The sequence below is a fragment of the Pseudophryne corroboree genome, chromosome 1 (assembly GCF_028390025.1).
Source record: "Pseudophryne corroboree isolate aPseCor3 chromosome 1, aPseCor3.hap2, whole genome shotgun sequence".
Classification (NCBI taxonomy): domain Eukaryota; kingdom Metazoa; phylum Chordata; class Amphibia; order Anura; family Myobatrachidae; genus Pseudophryne; species Pseudophryne corroboree.
The window spans coordinates 156,016,976-156,032,741 of record NC_086444.1 but is presented as its reverse complement, the minus strand read 5'-3'; the positions used below and the strand labels follow the sequence as shown (position 1 = coordinate 156,032,741).

Sequence of the window (15,766 nt, the reverse complement as noted above, 5' to 3'; positions counted from 1 at the left end):
TCGTTGGGGGAGGCTGGCGTATATACTGACTGGGGACAATTGTTATTATTGTTTTATAATTTGACATTTTCAGGGATACCCGTCGCAGTGTGCCCTACAGTATACAGCAGTAGGGGGGGTGTTTAACCTGGTTTGGGCCGGGTTTTGGCTTAACAGGGCAGTGGTTGCATGGCAATACAGTTCACGTTTGCCCTACAAGAAGAACACCTTACGCTTCTCGCTGATCACACTTGTGAATCTGCTCAATATCTAGGTACAGTTTCTGTGGACGTCAGTCAGTTTAGTTCTCGCTTTTCAGCTTCACTAGTGCGGCACAACGTGCTTTTTCGCTACGTTCTTAACAGGACGGCGTCCGTTTCTAAACGAGAATAGAAACATTACCTTACGCTGGCTACAGGTTTCGTCCTGTCTTGGACAAATTCCAGAATAAATATACTCAGGATATAGTCTTTACATCTCAGTCCTTTCGGGGCCGTGCTACAGACAGCCACAGACGGGTCAGGTGGTAGTGAACGTGGTTTTCGATAACCTCTAATTGTCTGATTGTCCTCAATATACGGTTAAAGTGCTGCCACCTACTTCCAGGCATCTTTAACCAGGGTTTCAGTGGCGTTTACAGCTAAGCCACTGAAAAACCAGGGCCATAATGAGTTTCCAGCCCATCGCTGATCGTCAGTTGTGGGTATCCACAGTTGGGGGATCCGCAATTTTGGGATCGCAGTTTACAAGATAAAGGTTGATTGTTTTCCACCATTGCAATTTGCAAGACGGGTCTGCCTGGGTCAGAAGATAAAATCGCGGTTCTGCACACCGCCATACAAGCTCTAGTAGATTGAGCAGTTTGACTGCGGTCAACAACAGAGTCACGGTCATTATTCCAGTTTGGGGTAGTTCCAAGGCTGGCTGACTCTGTCAGTCCGATACTGACCCTTCAGGTCAATCAGTGCGTCGCTTACTACAGATTCAACAGAGGAATACCTGCAGTTGGTGACTACAGGTTGACACCCACAGTGATTCTGGATTTCAACAAGAATAAGTACTTAGACGCATCAGGCCTACTTAAGTTGCAGTAATACCCATTCTCGCTTTCAAGCGCTACCGTTTTGGCTTCGTATGGCGCCTAGGGTTGTCACAAGTAATGGCTATCGTGATAGCTCATCCCTGGAAGTGATAACAGTTCCGTGTTTGGCAGATCTGCTCATTAAAGCTCCGTCTCAAAACTTCGTCATGCAACGGGTCTTACTAACGTACAATGGTGTCGTTCAGCACGGTTAGATTGGTAACCTCGAGATATCAAGCCTCATTCCGTAACATCGGACTCAGGCATAGGGATAATTCCGTGATTAAACGGATTTACCTGCCTGAACACAACACACAAACTGTTCGTCAAAACGTACAGTTCGTACGCAAGCCACGGACAGTCTTGATCCGTTTGGCCTTTCGCCTATTGGAAAGGAGAGTGACGTCTTTCGACGCACTCCAGTTCGCAAGGAGTCACTCAGGTCATTTTCACCTGGATGTTCTTGCACGCTCCTACAAGTTCATCAAATAGTACGGTTGTCTCTAAGGGCCAGAGTTTCACTACTCTAGTGGCTCCAAGTACATAATTTTACCGCAGGGACAATGTTCGGCGTCTGGAATTGGATAATTCTAAAAATGGACGCGAGTCTCAGAGGTTGGGGACCTGGAGTCCCAAATGATCAACCTCACAAATCACGGAAGATTTCGGTCAAACGCGCTGCGGCAAGCGGGCCACATGCTCCGGTCTCAGACTGTCCAGGTGCGGTCAGACAACACAACGGCGATCGCATACATCACCGATCAAGGAGGGATTCGAAGTCGCATGACCATGCGGCATGTTGCTCGATGTTCATTCTGGGAGTGAACAGCTGGAAGGCAGCTTATTCCAGGACACTGAGCATTGAATTCTTAAGTGTTCCAGATGTTGGTCCAGCGTTGGAGTTACCCACAGGGGTATCTATTGGCATCTCGGAAAAAAAACAAAAAAAAAAACACATCCCAGTATGTGTCCATCCCAGTATGTGTCCAGTACAAGAGCTCCGAAGGCAGCAGCTGGGGATGCTCTCACGATCGCGTGGCTGTACAGCGTTGTGTATCTGTTACAACGTTTATGCTGCTTCCTCGGGTACTAAAATGGATCATACAAGAATCCATGACAGTCATACTAGTGGCGCCACATTGGCCTCGGAGGGCATGGTTCTTGGATCTCCGCGAACTACTCGCAGCCGATCCTTCACCGCTCTCGCCACGTTCGGACCTGTTCCACCAGGGTCCGTTCTTTTACCCCGATTTAGCGCGGCAGCGTTTGACGGGGTGGCTGTTCAAAGCGCTCTCTTAAGAACGAATGGCATTCCAGAATCTGGTATACAAACCATGTTAGGGGCTGGGAAGCCAGTACGGCAGCTCATTATCACAAGATTTAGCGTGCCTCTATAGGTTGGTGTGACGCTCAGAAGTTTCCAACATCATTTTCAGGTTGTCCCGTCTTTTAATATTTTACAGACTGGGTTTGGTAAAGGACTATATTCTACACTCAAGGTGCAGGTCTCTGCCATGTCAATTTACCTGCAAAGGTGTTTGGCTCATTTGCCGATTGTACACACCTTCCTGCAAGGTCTCCTCAGACGACCTCCATTTATACCACCTACAGCGCCATGGGACTTGATCTGGTTTTAGGTTTTTTTTACAGTCTTCATTTGTTGAATTCTTACAACAGGTGGATGTTAAGTTTCTCAATTGGTAAACGCTTTTCTCTTAGCCTTAGCCTCTCAGCAAGGCGTGTTTTAACATTGGGGGCCTTGTCATGCAAGCCACCCTATCTGGTGTTTTATGATCATAGGGCGGAACTTCGCACAAATTCAGTTTTCCTGTCAAAAATAGTATAATGTCACGCATCAATTAATTAATGTAGTTCCTGGGTTATCAATATGTTCGGGAACTTAAGTTACTTTGAATCTGGTACGCGCACTACGCGTTTATGTAACCCAAACATCAGTTGTACGTAGAACAGACACATTGTTCTCTATAATGTAGTGAAGATGGCTTTACCAGCTTCCAAGCAGACCTTATGTCATACGTCAGGCTTAGCTTCATGATAGGCTCCAACGCCTACATCAGGGTCAGACCATTCCACACGTTCTAGTGAACGTCATAAGCGGGCTTCAACCGCCTACATCGGGGTCAGACCATTCCACACGTTCTAGTGAACGTCATAAGCGGGTTTCAACCGCCTACATCAGTGTCAGACCATTCCATACGTTCTTTGGGAAGGTCAGGAGCAGCAGGTCGTGGAGTTTCTACGAAACTGCTTAGACGAGCTGCTACATGGTCATCAGTGTATGACCATCAGTGCGCATGTTGGTGCGCTTTTGCAGGTTGGCTACGTTTACGGCATCAACATTTAGCTTTGGCCGTGTAGTGTTACAGGTGCCAAACAGCTTTCCCACCCAACGGGAAACTTTGGTACGTCCCAAGAGTTCTCCAGTGACCCCTAGTGGATGAAAAAGAAAATAGGATTTTGGTACTTACCAGGTAAATCCTTTTCTTTGAATCCATAGGGGGCACTGGACGCCCACCCAGAGCAGTTTACCTGTCTTGTGGTAAGTTCTGTGGATCTTATGGTAACACTTTACCACCAATGCATTCGATGTTATGGTGTCAACTGATTGTTATCAGTTACGTTATGTGTCAAATTTAGGGTTGACCATTATATTCTAATGTTATAGGTTCATATAATGTTATATGTAATTCTCTATGGTTCATCCTCTCTATCACTCCTGTTCGGCCCAGTAAAAATACTGAAGGGTCTATGGGAATATGGAGGGGATGGCCAGTTACTAATTTAAATATGTGCCATTTCCGGCTACGCCCGGTCCATATCCCAAGAGTACTCCAGTGCCCCCTATGGATTCAAAGAAAAGGATTTACCTGGTAAGTACCAAAATCCTATTTTTAATAAATTGGGCGCATTACAATATATACCGTATATACTCGAGTATAAGTCGACCCGAATATAAGCCGAGGCACCTAATTCTACCACAAAAACCTGGGAAAACTTATTGACTCGAGTATAAGCCTAGGGTGGGAAATGCAGCTCTAGCCGTACACAGCCCTCAGTGCCAGATATGCCCTCATAGTGCCAGATATGCCCCCACAGTGCTGCCAGATATGCCCCCACAGTGCTGCCAGATATGCCCCCACAGTGCTGCCAGATATGCCCCCACAGTGCTGCCAGATATGCCCCCACAGTGCTGCCAGTTATGCCCCCACAGTGCTGCCAGATATGCCCCCACAGTGCTGCCAGTTATGCCCCCACAGTGCTGCCAGTTATGCCCCCACAGTGCTGCCAGATATGCCCCCACAGTGCTGCCAGATATGCCCCCACAGTGCTGCCAGATATGCCCCCACAGTGCTGCCAGTTATGCCCCCACAGTGCTGCCAGTTATGCCCCCACAGTGCTGCCAGTTATGCCCCCACAGTGCTGCCAGTTATGCCCCCACAGTGCTGCCAGTTATGCCCCCACAGTGCTGCCAGTTATGCCCCCACAGTGCTGCCAGATATGCCCCCACAGTGCTGCCAGATATGCCCCCACAGTGCTGCCAGATATGCCCCCACAGTGCTGCCAGTTATGCCCCCACAGTGCTGCCAGTTATGCCCCCACAGTGCTGCCAGATATGCCCCCACAGTGCTGCCAGATATGCCCCCACAGTGCTGCCAGATATGCCCCCACAGTGCTGCCAGATATGCCCCCACAGTGCTGCCAGATATGCCCCCACAGTGCTGCCAGATATGCCCCCACAGTGCTGCCAGATATGCCCCCACAGTGCTGCCAGATACGTTCCCTCCCCAAGTGCCAGGTATGCCCCACAGTGTTGTTACTTACCCCTCCGTCGATCCCGCGCTGTCTTCTGGAGGGACACGAAGCACACAGCGTGCGCGGCTCTCCTGTGTCCCTCCTGCATCTTCGGCGGCCGCGGCGGGTCTATTATAGGAAGTGCCGGTTCGTGATAAGAGGTCACGAACGGGTATTTCCTGTAATAGAACCGCCGCTGCTGCCGCCGGAGATGCAGGAGGGACACAGGAGCGCCGCGCGCTGTGCGCTCCATGTCCCTCCTTCACACTGCTCTGCCTCTGCCTGCACTGACTCGAGTATAAGCCGAGGTGGCTTTTTCAGCACAAAAAAAAGTGCTGAAAAAGTCGGCTTATACTCGAGTATATACGGTATCTATTATACTGGGGTTATTACTATGTATTTCTATTATACTGGGGGAATTAAAATATATTTCTACTATACTGGGGTTATTACTATGTATTTCTATTATACTGGAGGCAGTACTATATCATTTTAGCCATGCCTCCAGAGTGCAAAGAAAGGGGTCTCTGCTGTGTGGCCACACCCCTGGTGTAATATTGCCACTCCCCCTAGTGTCGTGTGGTCATGTCAGTGCTTGTGGCTGACAATCATAAAACATATGGACAAACAGAAGCAAATGATGTCCCTCACCACATAAAAGAACCCAAGAAAGACATAAAAATACAATTTACTTAATTTAATATTTTTTTCTGAATTTCTCAATAAGAAACTTTATACTAGGGAGCACGATTGCCATGAAGAGGTCAGTCCGAGTCTGTGGAGTATACATTGAGGTGAAACCAATTCTATACTAAAAGAAACTTTATTTGATTTTTTTGTTCTTTTCGTTGATTTATTTTTAATTCTGAACTGGTCTAAAATAAAATAACAGGAGCTGACTGGTTGTCAGATTGCGGTGCATCGGAAATACATAATACAAAATAATTAAGCTGAAACCAAGCACCCGATTTAAAGGTTTATTTTATGTAAATAATACAATATTACAGGTTGAGTCTCCCTTATCCAAAATGCTTGGGACCAGAGATATTTTGGATATGGGATTTTTCCGTATTTTGGAATAATTGCATATCCTAATGATATATTATGGTGATGGGACCTAAATCTAAGCACATAATGCATTTATGATTCATATACCCCTTATACACACAGCCTGAAGGTAATTTTAGCCAATATTTTTTATAACTTTGTACATTAAACAAAGTGTGTGTACATTCACACAATTCATTTATGTTTCATATACACCTTATACGCACAGCCTGAAGGCCATTTAATACAATATTTTTAATAACTTTGTGTTTTAAACAAAATTTGTGTACATTGAGCCATCAAAAAATAAAGGTTTCACTATCTCGCTCTCACTCAAAAAAGTCCGTATTTCGGAATATTCCGTATTTCGGAATATTTGGATATGGGATACTCAACCTGTAATGTATAAAAATATACAAAGTAAGCAGAACTATGTCTCTTTGCTGTAATCCTGGGCATGTGTCTCTTTTCCTGAAATCTGCACTGAGAAGCCACCTTGTGTGTTTAGCTTTATTTGGAAAACACACCAATACTTACTTTTCAGGGTGCAATCCCTCATAGACATTACAGGAAACAGAGTGCACATGCCGGCTGAGAAAAGGGTGCTCCCTACATCATGGTCATGAGACATTAATGACAGCTATGAAACTGCTTGTTCCTTAATCAGATGCAACCATACCAGCAAGTGCTTTATCTGACTTGGTCGCCCAGGATGCGACCAGTCAGATAAACAGTGTTAGCAGCTGCAGGGAAGGGAAACTTCCCTCGGCTGCTGCTCTCAGAGGCCTCTGCACCCTCCCCTCATTGTTGCCGTGCTGCCGATCATTGCTGATCGGTCAGCACGGCAGGACCCCCGCCCAGCGGCTGCAGACAATAGCAGCCCAAGAGTGGTGTCTTGTCTTGAAGCAAGCAGCATCTCAGTGCCCAATCACATTATTAATTTAGAACTATACAAAGACCCAGTCCTCTGTACAGATCACCCTTTTATATCACTTTTTAGAAAATCGCTGAAAATATCTCATTTTCTGTATGCTTTTTTTAATAACATTACACATGAGAGATCTCGTTGAAATTTATTTTTCAATTCATCTTCAACTATTTTTACCCTGTCTGTGTCATCCCTGTCTTTACAATGTAAGCTCTCGCGAGCAGGGCCCTCTTCCCTCCTGTGCTTATCCTTTTTCTTTAATAATCTTCAACTGCACCAAATCCCGCCGTCTTCTGCCACCTGATACTTCTTCCAGTGTCATCTGCTGATGTAATTATGTTTATTTACCCTGTACTTGTCCTATATTGTCGTCAACTGTAAAGGCCCATACACACTTCCCCCTCCCTGAGCGACATCGCTCATTTTATCGGCAAGTGTGTATGCTACCAGCGACGACCGATGCGCGGCCCCGCGGGTCGGCAACGATCGTCACTGTCGCCAGTGCATGCATGCAGGATCTGGACTGTCGTCCACGACCTGCATGCAGGGCTGCGGAGGCGTGACGTCACTGAGCGATATAAGCGGTCAGTGTGTACTGACGGCCGCTGACCGGCCGGCCCGGGAGGGGAAACATTAGACACAGAGCGACATCGTCTAATGTGTACGGACCTTAAGTTGCTGTTTTCCTGTTTTGATTATTTGTTTGTGTGCTCTGTAATTGGGCGCTGCGGAACCCTTGTGGCGCCATATAAATGAAGGATAATAATAATTTTTCTGTATATGACTTGACGATGTGACGCAGACACTATTGTGCACAGCATTGCATGTGGTTGACATGACATTTACTTTACTTTGAGATATTTTCTTCACCTCTTTAACAACGCATTACATTATTTATTAGTAGGTTTTTGTTTTTCAAAATTGTCCTCTGACAGTTTACTTTATTGTCTTCTGCTGTACTAAGAATCGTTATTTATCTGGTTTTGAGTCATGTAGTCAGGTTATTTTGTAGCAGGGTCAGTTCCTTGTTCCAGTGGCAGATGGAGAGGGGTGATTTTAATAAATGCACAATTAATGTAATGTTTATTTAATATTTTTGTCTGGTAGTTTTCCTAACCAGCTTTAATCACAACACAACAGACATTTCCTTCTCCATTTTGCCGCCACTGTCACGCCTGCATATGCTAACGTCCGTGAGGATCATGCCCGTTCAGTCAGTGTTGTTTAACTACAAGTCCCAGCGTACCTAGTGAGACAGGCTCACAGGGCATGCTTTAAACCTAACCGCTGAAGAACCACTAGGTGCATGGACTGCAGAGGTCACTGAATGTCGATGTACACAATTGTAGAGGGTTATAATGGGGCGCTTGTGATTAAACCCTTATTATCACATGTATGGGCCCAGAGGTCTCTTGCATTTTCCACCACTGGTGTAAAGAGATAATACACTTTATTGAATCCACTGCGACTACAATATTTAGAATAATGACTTTAAGGGCACTGTATTCACATCTGTCTTCATAATCTCTCAAATTATTATTTTCTTATAAAATATCAGCAGATGGCGCTATAATATCAGCCAAGAGATGTACGGGATGAATCTGTTAGGACGGCAGTAGTGTCATGCATAAGAACAGTCCTGCAGATGGCGCTAGAATATCAGCCAAGTGATGTACAGGTGGAATGTTTCAGGATGGCAGGAGTGTCATGCATTTCTCTAGAGACAGCTTATTCATTTTAGCATAGGTTTTGGGTGGTTTGGTAATGTCAGACATAAGAAAATAGAGAAAAGGATCAAGACAACTGTTTAAACTGCTAAAACATAACGCAATCAGATAGCTCCCATACATGTTATCCATTTTGCTGTAATGATACCTGACTTGGTGAATAAGGAGTATGATGTTACTCGGCGTAAAGCACAGAGTGAACATGACCAGAAGCAGGACGGTTATTTTCAGGTACAAGAAGCGTTTCTGATCATGTGTCCCCAGAGTTCTAATGATTGAGAAGCAGCAGAAAGCTACCACACAGAATGGGACAAAGTAGCCGAACACTACCAGTGAAACAAAGTAGTAGAACTGAAATGAGTCAGCGGAGGTTTCGTGCACATCATGGCAGGAGACCAGATGCATTTCCTTCAGCTTATACGTTTGCTTCAGAGTGAAAAACGGTATCATAAACACAAGGACAATAATCCACACGAGGGTACACAGGAGAATCGCACAGGTCCGTTTTGGTAAACTCCGGTATATAAACGGGTGTACAATGGCGATGTAGCGGCTGATACTGATACACATGATGAGTAGAATTGAGCAATACATGTTCCCATAGAAGCAGATGGTCATGGCGCGACACATAGTTTCTCCAAATATCCAGTTGTTGCCATCCAGGTGGTACGCGGCCTTGAAGGGTAGCATGAGGCAGAAAAGTAAGTCCGACACGGCCAAGTTGGTGTAAAATATTGACATGCACACAGACTGGCTTCGAGAAAAGAGCATCCTTAGTATGAGGATATTGGAAGGAATCCCAATGAGTATGACCACAGTGTATATGGCTGGAATCAGTTGTCTGCTTGTGGAACTTCCTAAGTAGGCCAAAGTAGCATTGTTGACCACAATTGTCCGCTGCTTTGTCTTGGCGTTCTGGAACTCATTTGCTATAGACTCTGTGACTCCATTAAGTTCGTTAAGTCTGTCATATTCATCATGACTTCCTCGAAAAGTCTTTGGAAACGCAACTTCGGATTCATTTTTCACCAGTACGACATCACTGCCTGAATAATCATAGATGCATAGTTTGTTAAATTAATTTTCTCCCAATGTCCAGATCTTCAAAGAGCAATTCTAATACATACAGGAAATCTCTACAGAAAAAAATTCTCTGTTTCCCCGCTTTGCTTTTTTTTGGACATGATTTCTGCTTAATCAGAATAGCCAGTTTCTTTTGTTTTGTCCCATTTACAGATCTTTCTTTTTTTTAACTCTATTTATAATGAGCAGTACATTGTGAGTTAGTAGTGACCAGGGGATAGGCAGGTAAAGGTGCGGTATAACAACGAAGACTATATTGCTATAAACCCTTCAGGTGGCACTTCCTGTTGAAAACACAGTTTGTGTGCTTTTGTGGTATTGTGTTGTACTGAGTGACTAACTCTAAGGTAGCTTTATCACAGTAAAAAAAAAAAACAATTGCCATAGAAAATCTTAAACCCCAGGGTCTCGTTTAATTTTAGTTTTATGACATCATGTGTTGAAATTATTGTATGAAATAAATTTGTTTAACTGATATTCCGGCTCCCAAGCAGAACTAGGCAGAAGTATGTATCATTGACAAAACGGAGTATCCTATCACTTTCTTTGTCAACTTTGAATATACACTTCTAACTATTTCGAGTATATTTACTAAAACCCAAAAGGGCAATAACAGTAAATGCAAAATTAGGTTTATTTTGCATTTACTATTGTCCTTCTATATGGCAGCTAAAATCTGCATCAATCAGGGATTTCAAACAAATTTTGCTTTGAAACAAATTTTGCAGATATCTCTATTGACAAAATTCGTCATGACATAATCTTATCTTGTTTCCTGCTTTTTTGTAACCTTAGTATAGCTGCTGATTACTATGCCCTTTTATTGCTTGCGAGACCATTATATCCCCACACTCACCGTTCAGGCAGTAAACCGTACTGGACAGAAATAATACGGCCAGCAGGAATAACATCTTTAGGCTTTCTGGGTGTAGTTCAGTGTCCAGTCATTGTCCTGTGTGTCCCATAGAGCGAGCAGTGGAACAGCCTCCTCGGTGGCTCCATGTCATGTGTGTACTCACAAACAAGGCAGGAGCAGCTCCCTTGAATCTAACACATTTCTCCTCCTCTCCTAGAGTGACGCACAGGAGCATACATGACTGGACAACTGCTGGAAGAAATAAACTTTTTCACTAGTGGCTTTTAACTCCTAGTTATCCAGTGCTCTACTGTTTCTTCTACAGGATTGCTTGCAGACTGTTTCCTGGATTTTGTCCATCTGTGTTTTCCCTATTGTAGTATTTGTATATAGCTCACTTTGCAAGAATGACTGCCATTTAGGGGAACATTTACTAAGCAGTGATAGAGCGGAGAAGTGAGCCAGTGGAGAAGTGACCATGGCAACCAATCAGCACTGAAGTAACATCTATAATTTGCATACTATAAAATTATACAGAGCTGCTGATTGGTTGATGGGGCAACTTCTCCACTGGCTCACTTCTCCGCTCTTATCACTGCTTAGTAAATGTACCCCTTAGTTGCTTAAAGGGGCTACAGCCTGGTATATTTTTATTTTCACTTTGGTAGTGCCGTAATGTAAATAATAATCATATTAGGGATATTACTTGGTTTGGTAGTGATTCCAATTTTTTATTTGGGTAAAATACTATATATTTACTACCTTAACTCTCAAATGATTGTTTTTGTGTCTCTTACAAGGAGAGTAATGAATGTGGCTTAAATGATTTCTACTTGGCCAGTCTCCTGGCAGGGAACTTCCATGAAGTAGGTCTTTGTGTTGTAGATATCTGACTGCTACAGCGCTGTTTATTAATTGGATCAGTAAATGTAAATTTGGATGTTAAAATAGATTTTCTATTTGCGCATTATGCATTTGCAGCATGCCTTCATTCTCGATTTTGGAACGGTTCCCATAGAACTGCTGGAAATTTGCATTGAAGAGTAAAAGGCTCAATTAAAAGTCTGTATTACTACCACATTAGGAGCTCCGGCATTCATTTTGAACATATTTACTGTTCTCAAATACTGCTATTCAGTATTAGTTAGGACCTGCTGTCAATGAAGTATGAGTGAGAGGAGACCTCATCGGCGGGATATAATGGCGTCCAAGATCATTGGAGGTGCAGGATGCTTGCCGATCTTGAACATTTTATAAAGGGACAATCACTTGTAAGCAGGGTTGGCTGGTTTAAACCAAATGGTTAAAAAAAAACAAACAACAACAGTTTTTTTTTCTATATGGCACAACACGATGACTTCTTAAGAAACAAAGCCTATTGTAAGGGAATCCCTGGTATTATTCCACATTCTTGTTGCTTGTTGTCTTCATCTAAGTAAGCTGAACCAATGCAGTAAATCACACACAACAAAGATATAGGGAGGCGAATCAGATAAGAAAGGTGCTAAATATGCCTAGCATCAAGCTTCTTCCCCAACATTCCCATAGTACAGGAAAAAATGACACCAACACATTAAACAGGCAATACATAGAAAAACACCCCATGGTTTAATCTTCATGTTTACTTCACTACAAAACCTAATGTATTTCCCATTATTGAACAACTTCTGACTGCTCAATCATCTACAGCTAGTGTAGAAAGATTTTTTTTCTTCTTTTGGATTAGTTCATTCGAAGCTTCGAAACAGACTGGGAACTGAAAAAGCATCTAAACTAGTGTTTTTAATTCAAAATGTTTAATGCCAGTGACATATCCAGTGCTAATGCTTAACTCCTTTTTTTTGTGTTTGTGCGTTTCTCTGAAAAGTACTTTTGTATGTTTTAATAATATTTAGTCTAAAATTGGTTTTATTGAAAGATTTAAAATAAATGATATCAAAGCCTGATAACTTTGGATTGTTAATGTTAGAAAGCATTAAAACATGGTTGATCAAGGTTTCTAATACATAGCAATGTTTCACAGTATTATAACAAACAGGATTAAAAAAAATTTTTATTAAAACGTTAATGCAAAGAAAAAAAATTGGTTTTAACCAAAAAAAGCTTCTTTTTTTTTTTAAACTCTTTTTTTTTCTCTAACCTTGCTTACTAGGCAAAACCATGCCTGATAGTGATTGCCCAGATTGGCCGGCATCCCACACCTTCGGCAGTCCCGGATGCCATTACTTCCTGCCCCATGTCTTTATTACCATGTTACATTTTGTGTGTTGTAATGTTTTTATAAACTCCCGACCCTAGCAACTGTTGTTCCCAATAGTCACAAGAATAACAACACAAAGACAGTAGTTTTGCATGAAATGTATTTTATTATATGGGAGATAATAACGAAACTATTTAACTACAGGTCACTGGCGACGGGAAAGCGTAAGTGCACAGGTTACACCATGGTCATGCGATTTAATAACCGTTATGACACATAATTAAGGAAGGGAGTCATAGCACTATCCCCTTGAGTGCTACATTCTCACCCATGACCGCCCTTCAGAATGTTTTGACCCCTTTGCAGGCAGTATCCTTAAACTCCCATGCAGAAGTTAGCACAAGATCTCCACTACCCAATTTCCATCTACTGTACTTACAGATGTGTTCTCATACATTATTGTTGCAGTCATGCCAAACAGCCGCTCTCGACACACCAGGTTCCAATGTGACCTTGCAAGCGATGGCCATATTTGTTGTGTCATTTTACCCAAAAATGTATCTTAGGCCCAATGCGATGTTACTATAATGCACCAGGAGATGATTCTGATGATGAATTTGATATGCAGCACTTGTGTGTATCTATGTGTGTGACTGAGTCTGAATATGTTTAGGAAGTGCTACGATACCTAGCAGAGTTGCACAGGATTCAGCGGCTCATTCGCTCCAGGTGTCTCGAGTTGCATCATATGGCGTATTGAGGCTAGTTGTGTGAGGACACATCTGTATATCTCTAGCCCAACTGGCCCTGTTTACTGTGCTTACCACCACCGAACCACACCACACATAAGCTCACAAACAAAACAACAGAACAAAATGGGGTGAACCTGGAAGACAGACCTAAATAGGAAATCATTGATGGCTTGCAACAGATTTTTTCTCAATGATGTTATAAGCAAAGGAGGTGGTACTCACACTGCTTAGTCCCACCGTCTCTCCTTATTGGACTGCCAAATTCCCGTTACCCTCAGGAGATATGACACCATCAATAGTGAACCATTCAATGGCCATCTCAACGCCCGATTCCTCTGGCTCCACATTTAAATAAACAAAGACTTATCATTGTCCCCTCACTACTCATTTGAACCCCCCCAGCACACATCATACCTTCCAACCAAACAAACAAACAAACAAACAAACAAACAGCATAACTCTTACTGTGTCTTGCAAAACTACTATGATTGATTTGTGTCCCAGCCTTGGAATTCAACCTCCCTCAGGCCTATTTGCTTTGCCATCAGTAAAACTTGCTTTGAAACTTGCCCTCTCCCATGTGAAATAGACATAGAATGTGCAGGCTTTTCAGGTGACACACATGCAGCAGAATTGGAAACCACCGATCAACAGAGAATCCAGCGATAGTTACTGTGGTCAGTACTCTGCGATAGCCACTGAAGGCCTTTAATAAACTAGGAAAAACTCTAAAAACAGCCACTTGTGCCAGAGTTTACATATACACTTATTACGAAATGCTTGAAAATATCCCATGTGTCGGTAACTTGTGTGGCCTGCCAGTCCTTTACTTTGGACACCTTGTAAATACAGCAATAACCGTGAAGAAACCCATAGTCCTGCTGTCAGGTACAGTGGGTTAATTACCTGAACTGTTGCTTTTATGATGAAATCCAAGTTTGTTTCTTCCTGAAACACAATAAGCGACTTCCAGCTGTAAGTAAAGGTGCGGCCAGCTTGCATGACTGTTCAGCTAGCTCACAGATTGTCACAGATATGACTGTAACGTTTTGTCCTGATTTCCCAATAACCAGATTCTGTGGACTATAAAGCCGTTTCTTATTTCACTTGAAATACCTTTACGATGAAATTACAATAAAACCTTTTTACTTTAAGACCTTAAACAGAATATTGACTTACAACAACACTGAGTAAATAGTAAGTCAGTTGTAGGAAAGGCTGCTTTCCCATTTTACATGATGTCATTGTTTTGCCTATACAATATGATCTCTAAATACCATGCTTTTTTTTTTTTGGTGTCATATGACCTAAAATCAAGTTCTGGTGGCATAAGCCTCTATGACCTTGCTAGGAGTTATCTCTTTATGGGTATGGGCTAGGCAGTCCTATGAGGTGAAGGGTCTTCTGTTAGACAAATACCCAATGTCAGCTGACCATACGTTTGGTTATTGGCCCTCATTCCGAGTTGATCGTATGTAGCAGCTCGTGCGATCAACTTGACGCTGCCTACGGGGGAGTTTATTTTAGCATAGCAGGGCTGCGATCGCTTGTGCAGCCCTGCTATGCTAAAAAAGTTTCATTCAAAATAAGACCAGGATCAGACCTACTTACCCTGTGCGACGGATCCAGCGACAAAGGTCCCGGGATTGACGTCAGACATCCGCCCTCCAAATGCCTGGATCCTCCTGCGTTCGCCTCACCACGTCAGTGGATGTCCCGGAACGCCTCCCGCCTGTCAGTCTTCATGTGATCGCCGCGGCGATCACTTTCTGTGCTGGCGACGACAAGCGTGCGCATTGCGGGCACCGCGCAGCTGCAGTCCCAACCAGTTTGCACAGTTGACGCCCCGGAACGCCTCCCGCCTGTCGGTCTTCATGTGATCGCCGCTGCGATCACTTTCTGCACTGGCGACGACCGTCGCCGGGCAATGACGGGAATGCGCATTGCGGGCGCCATGCAGCCGCAGTCCCGACCCAATTGCTCAGCAGCGAAGAACCGCTGCGTGCGAACGGGTCAGAATGACCCCCATTGTTGGCAACAGGAGCAGTATACATATTTATTATTATTATTGTTATCCTTTGTTACATACACAACTACAGCAGTATGCTTTTGGAGTGTGGGAGGTAACCAGAGCACCAGGAGGAAACCCACACAGAACCACCACGCAAATAGTGCCAAGGTTGGAATAAAACCTGCCTTTGATACAGCAATGCTAACTACTGTGCTGCCATGTGGCAGATACATCAATATGCAATAGCACTGATACAATGCAAAGCCTTTCTCACCAAAGTGGGATTCTG

At 43.6% G+C, this 15,766-nt stretch overlaps 2 protein-coding genes across 4 annotated transcripts in view; one reads left to right on the top strand and one right to left on the bottom strand.

The window, feature by feature from the left end:
• The window catches only part of IQGAP2 (IQ motif containing GTPase activating protein 2), a 563,967-nt gene that overhangs the window by 415,853 nt on the left and 132,348 nt on the right, over positions 1-15,766 (top strand). The window lies entirely within an intron of this gene.
• On the bottom strand, positions 5,837-10,728 carry F2RL2 (coagulation factor II thrombin receptor like 2). The gene is made up of 2 exons (XM_063963729.1): positions 10,515-10,728; positions 5,837-9,621 (listed from the first exon to the last, which is right to left on the bottom strand). The coding sequence occupies exons 1-2, from the start codon at positions 10,567-10,569 to the stop codon at positions 8,537-8,539; spliced, it is 1,140 nt and encodes a 379-aa protein (XP_063819799.1). The 5' UTR covers positions 10,570-10,728; the 3' UTR covers positions 5,837-8,536.

Coding starts and splice junctions, on each gene's coding strand:
- F2RL2 (XM_063963729.1), bottom strand. CDS start 10,569: ATGTTATTCCTGCTGGCCGTATTATTTCTGTCCAGTACGGTTTACTGC. Junction 9,622..10,514: donor TACGGTTTACTGCCTGAACG/GTGAGTGTGGGG, acceptor ATGATTATTCAG/GCAGTGATGTCGTACTGGTG.